This window comes from Acromyrmex echinatior, chromosome 2 (assembly GCF_024713525.1).
Source record: "Acromyrmex echinatior isolate Ae372 chromosome 2, ASM2471352v2, whole genome shotgun sequence".
Lineage (NCBI taxonomy): Eukaryota > Metazoa > Arthropoda > Insecta > Hymenoptera > Formicidae > Acromyrmex > Acromyrmex echinatior.
In genome coordinates this window covers 22,030,896-22,037,266 of record NC_141853.1, presented here as the reverse complement: position 1 = coordinate 22,037,266, position 6,371 = coordinate 22,030,896, and the positions used below count along the sequence as shown (strand labels likewise).

Genomic DNA, 6,371 nt, shown 5'->3' with positions numbered 1-6,371 from the left:
TTATGAACTATCAAAATAATTGTTGGAGTATAGTTGATAGAATTTAAAAGCATTAATTTTACAACATTGCTCATCATGCTTGAATTTCCTACATGATTATTTTTTTCAACGAAATTATTTTCAGATCTGTATCTATCTAAATTTTTATATGTTTCAGCAAAATTATTCTTTCTATGCGGACGTATAATACGTATACATTCGGATAAACAAATAATAAGTATGATAAATAATAAGTAAGCATGGATCCTGCGAAGGGTAGTTAAATCACATTTAAATGCAACTACGTGTTTTGGAAAACATGAGTGAGAGCTGAGGACAGGCTGAATCGCGAGAGCCTCTACTTTGACTTGAAACGAACTGATTTGTAGAACGATGATTATAACTGATATTGTCCGCCCGCCTATTCAAATCCGTGAGAAAAATTAAAATTGTGTTTTATGGTTCTGTGTAGACTCATTATCGTGCGTATGCGTTCGCATGCGTTTAAAAAGCGTGATTTTCGGCGCACCTTGTAGAAAGCGTACCTGGCACATCACAAGGAGCGGCGGAACATGATAAGCGAGTTCAGCACGGCCAGAGGATGCCATATATTTTAGGGGCGCGTATATTGTACTAAATAAGATTGAAATATTTTTTCAATAAATTGGGAAATACATAAAAATTGTGAATTATTCAATATTGTAAAGCAAATAGTTATGATTCGTAACCCTTTTATGCATTTCACAATTAAAAAAAAAGAAATCTCAATTTTAGTAATGTCATGTGTATATCGACATATAACTTTCGATTTTTGCAATTTTTTTTCTCAAAACAGATTTTTTTAAAATACTGCTATCGACAAAAATATTAATCTTTCCTCGTAAAAAAAATTATAAAAAAATTTTAAATAATAAACTGAATCTGCTTTTTTATTTTATTTATTAAGACTTGTTTTTATATTAAATATTATTGAATTGACAAGAATCAGTTAAGGATGTTTTGTCTATACAATTTCAGTTACCCCCTCTGCCTCCCTCCTCCTCATCAAATTCTCACCTTGCAATAGTTATTGGGCGGGTCTCGCGGGCCGAGGGGCGCGTGAACTTGGAGGGCACGTGGTCTGAATGCTTCACAACAATACATCACGAAGCTTAATTTTGACTTGTTACGATGTCTTCATCGCCAAACGTCTGATAAGATTAAAATCGAGCAAGGAAATGCGTGCTTAGCGTCCTTGGAGGTCATAAGCTCCCTGGCTATAGCGAGTGGCGAGGCTTAAGGGTGGGCCTGTGGTCGATCAACTAAGAGAAATTCCTCACGCTAGGATGTGAGCTACCGTGCCTGGAGCTGCATAATGCAAGGGAAATTGCGTTCCGAACAATGCCTCCTGGAGGATGGGTGTCCTCCAGAAACAAATAGCCAAACCTCGGGCATTTGCGGCTTGGGTAAGATCGCGCGACCGCGGTACTCGTGGGACCTTTCATAGATATGACAACTAAAAAATTTAAAAATACTTTTTAAAAATTATGGAATGAGAAATTTCAGAATATTTCGGAATTCACTTGTATGAAAAATTCTTGAGAATATATAAACTTTTCGAATATTTCTAAGTATTTTTTTAAGGAACGCATAAAACCTCGATGTCAATTCGATGTCAAAAGCATCAAATCGACGTCGATTCAATATTGATTTCATTATCATTTCTGACTGGGCGACTGAACTGCAGATTGTCGGAGATTCATTCACTAGGTAAAAGAAAGATCATGAAAATACTGAAAGAAACATTTAAAATCTTGGAGAGAAGCAAAGGGCCGGTGAGCCAGGAAATTAACGAAACAATCCAATTTGGGTAGAACAAAAGAGCTGGCATCAATGGGAAGAGACAAATTAACAACGAGTATAGGCCTTCTTATTGGACACTTGTTCCTCAGAGAGCTCACTTATTCAACATTGGACTGGTCGAGCAGAAAGACTGTCGGCTATGTGGAGAGGAAAGTAAGGTCATCGTGCATCTTCTATATCGCTATTCTGCTTGTCTGTAAAAGATATATATCCTGGAGTCCCATGTTTTTAATATCCTAGGATCTAAATGGCACAAATAGACGATTTCATAAGCCTGGTACAGGGCTGGACCGTTTAACTTAGGAAACAAGTAGGGAGAAATAATGGAATTCTAGAGATCTAGGTCACACTAGGCGACTGCCATAGTTCCACCTGCATTATTTATTAATACTGCTATTACTTAATTGGTAGTACCGGACATTAGGCAAATTTAAATGTACAAATTCCACGAAATCGGATTCCAGAATCAATTCGAATTGGAAAGGTATACCATAAGTTAACAAGCGTAGATAGTTTTATATAAAAATACATAAAAAAAGGTTTATTTCGCCACCGTTTTCTTGCAAAAAATAAGAATAAAAAATATCTCTCCTTCGCTCTAGTCGTCATAAAAAAACACCATCATCATCATCATCATCATCATTATCATCATCTTCATCATCGTCATCATCATTATAATGGTCGTCGTTGTGATAGATATCATCGTTCTTCTCATCATTGCCATCATCTTCATCATCATCATCGTCATCATCGTCGTCGTCGTTATCGTATTCAACACGTTATCATCATCGCCGTCTTCAATTTTGTTGACAACTTCTTTTCTTGGCGATCGCGCATATAACAGTGATACGTCAATACGGTAAGTATTATTATCGTTGATCATGTTAGATGTATGTGAACGGAGTGCGTGTACGTGTGTGATGAACGGGAGGGTAGGACGGAACAGTCGCGATGGGGGTAGCGGTGAATTGACTAGTATGGTCCGGATTCATCGGGTACCCCATAACTCGGCCTGGGTCTTGGTCCGATGCCACCAGTGACTTCCTTCTGCAATGTAAAGAAACAAAAATTAAGTAATTAGATCGGTTTAGGATTTTCGTTTTTTCTCATTTCTTATGCTTAAGTTTCTTTCCTTTACCTGAGTCTTGTATTTGATAAAGTAGACTTCCGGTTTGCTGGGCTGTGTGGGCGTTATGGTAGGCAGATTGATTTCGGGCGCCTCCTCGGGTTTCTTGACCAAAACGTAGATAAGTGTTTTCTGCTCATCTTGTTGCTGCACCGGGATCACCGGAACGGTCGGAGTTGGTGGAGTAGGTGCCTTGATGAAGACGATCTTATAGTGTTTCTGTGGTGGAACGATTGCAGCTCCCGCGCCGCGGCCTGCGGTAGGCTCAAGATCTTTAGATGGTCCGTAAACATAGATATTTCTAACAATCTGAGTGGCAGAACCAAATCCAGCTGCCGCCTCCGCATTAGCTCTACCGGCGATACCTCCAGTGCCGACACCGCCGATAATGCTATCAGCACCTCTGTTAGCATTAGCTCTGAACGAGGCTGTCTCGACACCACCGAAACCACCGCCTGCGCCGGAACCACCGCCTGCGCCGAAACCACCGCCTGCGCCGAAACCTGCGCTGGGACGCCCCGCTGAGATGCCACTGATACCACTAATACCACCAACACCACCGACGAGCGAATATCCACCGGAAGGAGCACCGTAGCTACTGCTTGGCTGGCTATAAGAGTATCCGGCTTCTGGCCGCGCCATCGCCATCGCGGCGAGGGCCAGGATCTACAATTACAATTCAATTTTACTTTCCCGATGTGTTTAAATATTGAAATCGAGATTTCGACTTTGATATTTGAGCTTAGTTTTATTATTTTTCTTTTATAAATATTTTAATATATTTATGATAAACATTCCCTCGTAACCGAATATGCACAAAATTTATTATTAGATATTAATTTTAAATGCTCTTTGTATTATTATAATTTAATATTATAATTTAACGGTATTTAAAGATTGCAATTAAATTCTAATATTATATTTAAGAAAGCATTTGAGATTAATAATAATATGAACAAATATGCAGTTTTGTGTAAATATCCGAATATATAGGTATTACATATCCGGACACTGGGACGTTTATTTTATTATGATTTTAAAAGCTCAGTTCTACTAATGTAAAATCAATTTTAATCTCAGTTTAATTTACTATTTACTTTTTTCTAATTTTTAGAAGTAGATAAATAGTAAATTGATCCAAAATTAAAGTTAATTTACATTGGTGGAACAAGATCATAATGTTCTAAATATTTTTCGGTACTTCACTTTTTTTTCATTGCAATTTAGTATAATTATTATGCTAAAATTATGTGCTATTATAAAATTAATAAATAATCTCGTGAATAAGTCAAGTTGAATTCTTTAAAGTCGAACTCTAAATATTTCTTATATACAAGAAATGTACATGTGCGAAAAAAATACATTATTTATTTTTTTACATTAATACATATACAATTTTCACGTTTTTAATTGAAGAAAAATTAGGTACATCTTTCTCAAAGGTAATATAAATGCTTTCATCTAATTTTTTTTCAAGTGAACAATAATCCTCGATATTCTTCTATTCGTACTTGCAATAAACATATCTAAAAAGCAAGCAATAAACGTTTCAGAAGTGTTTCCGGAAGTGCACGGATTTACGAGCACGTGGAATGTATAATCCCTTTCTTTCAGTTACTGGCCGCACTTAATGTTTTATGGTGTTAGCGTTACATAAACTCGGGAGAGAATCTCAATATTTAAGTTCTTTTCTTTCTGTTTTTCTCTTTTCTGTTTTCGCGAAAAGAGAAACAGACAGGAGGACCCGAATAAAAAGCGAGAAGACAAGAGAGAAGAAGATGAAGGAATCGAGGAGAGAATGAGAAAAGGAAGAGAGGAGGAAACGAGAAATTGGAGAAATCATCATGAACTACTCACTATGAATGCCCTCATGATAGATGCTGTTCCTTGATATGAGGACTGAAGCTTCGCGGATGTCTTGAAGCTCCTTTTTATACAAGTCAGCATGGGAGCCCCACTCGATACTTCGACTAATCATCTATGACCTATGTCCTATGAGACGCACCTATTATGAATCTCTCTTCCTCTGCCTTTCTACTAATTTTTACCTCTTTTTGAGATAAAGCCATATGCGTTTATTCAAATTTGTCTTTGTACTTTCATTCCAAAATCCATCTATTCAGATAGATTGCGTCCACATGACTATACGTGTCATGTAGCATCGATTCAATGACGAATAAACGTGAGAAATAGATTATATGACATGTTATGTCACATAATCACAAAGATGGCAAGAATTTATCTAACTGCTTCGACATTATACGTTATATCATAACAAGATGGTTATTTTGTTGATAAAATGAACCAGTCTCTCAACGAAATAATTTTTATTATTGTTACTCATTGTTTACTTGTGATGTTCTTAATAATTTTAGTGGCTGCACAAAGTTATTGTATAAATTTAGATAAAAAGTATTTTGCATATTATATGTTGCTTTATTCCTAATAAAGAATGTATTATTTCTAATAAACGATGTATATGTTGTTATAAATAAAATATCACAAAATGAGACTTTATTATTACTATATTTTAAAAAAATATATTTATTGATTTTATTGCTTCAAGTGGCACATTTATAAAATTGTTAATGACAAACTTTTTAATGATATCGCATAGCCCTTCCATTACAAGAATTTTATGGAAAGACAATGTATGTTTCATGAATACTTAAAGAAAGATTATGAATGCAGATACAATATTATACCACCCGCAAATTATGTTGCAGTTTGCCATACAAGTTTTAGCCCATTTCTTAACCAGTTGGTTGCAACTTCCTATATAAGTCAATGTCCACCCACAAAAATACCGCTTTCTTTAATCCAAAATTTTTTCACAGCTAAATAAATTATCGATTAATTATTGAGAATTTAATTTGGAAATGTTAATATTAATATATTATTGATGTATTTAGATATATTATTCAGAGATATTGTTCAAAGCAGGGTAGTTTTTTCGTATCTTATGAATGAAAATAACAGTTTTGTTGAAGTATTTAAAAATTTGGCTAGATATAGATTTGAAAATAATTTTATGAACTATCAAAATAATTATGTGGAGTATAATTGAATGCAAAAGCTTTAATTTTACAGCTCATTATGCTTGAATTTCCTACATGATTTTTTTCAATAAATTATTTTCAGATCTGTATCTATCTAAATTTTTATTTATTTCAGCAAAATCATTCTTTCCATGTGGACGTATAATACATAGAGGAAAGTCTTTTATTATGAGATAGGCATCTAATATGAGATAGGCATCTAATATGAGATTGGCGCCTAATATGAGATAGTAGTATTTCCACTAAACTGTTATAATAAACGCTATCTATTGATTCCACCAAAAATTTATTGCCTTTGGATTAAAATCATTTAGTGAAAATTTATTACTAGATCGTGTCGTTGCAAAAATAGATTTTAGAATTTT

The 6,371-nt window shown here is 34.9% G+C and overlaps 1 protein-coding gene across 1 annotated transcript; it reads right to left on the bottom strand.

The window, feature by feature from the left end:
- Window positions 1-2,334: 2,334 nt before the first annotated feature.
- LOC105150985 (uncharacterized) lies at window positions 2,335-5,061 on the bottom strand. Its single transcript, XM_011064403.2, has 3 exons — window positions 4,805-5,061; window positions 2,960-3,613; window positions 2,335-2,868 (listed from the first exon to the last, which is right to left on the bottom strand). Exons 1-3 carry the CDS (start codon window positions 4,892-4,894, stop codon window positions 2,794-2,796), a joined length of 819 nt encoding a protein of 272 aa, XP_011062705.2. The 5' UTR covers window positions 4,895-5,061; the 3' UTR covers window positions 2,335-2,793.
- Window positions 5,062-6,371: the final 1,310 nt, after the last annotated feature.

Coding starts and splice junctions, on each gene's coding strand:
- LOC105150985 (XM_011064403.2), bottom strand. CDS start 4,894: ATGCTGACTTGTATAAAAAGGAGCTTCAAGACATCCGCGAAGCTTCAG. Junction 3,614..4,804: donor CTATCATGAGGGCATTCATA/GTGAGTAGTTCA, acceptor TTGTAATTGTAG/ATCCTGGCCCTCGCCGCGAT. Junction 2,869..2,959: donor TTATCAAATACAAGACTCAG/GTAAAGGAAAGA, acceptor TTTACATTGCAG/AAGGAAGTCACTGGTGGCAT.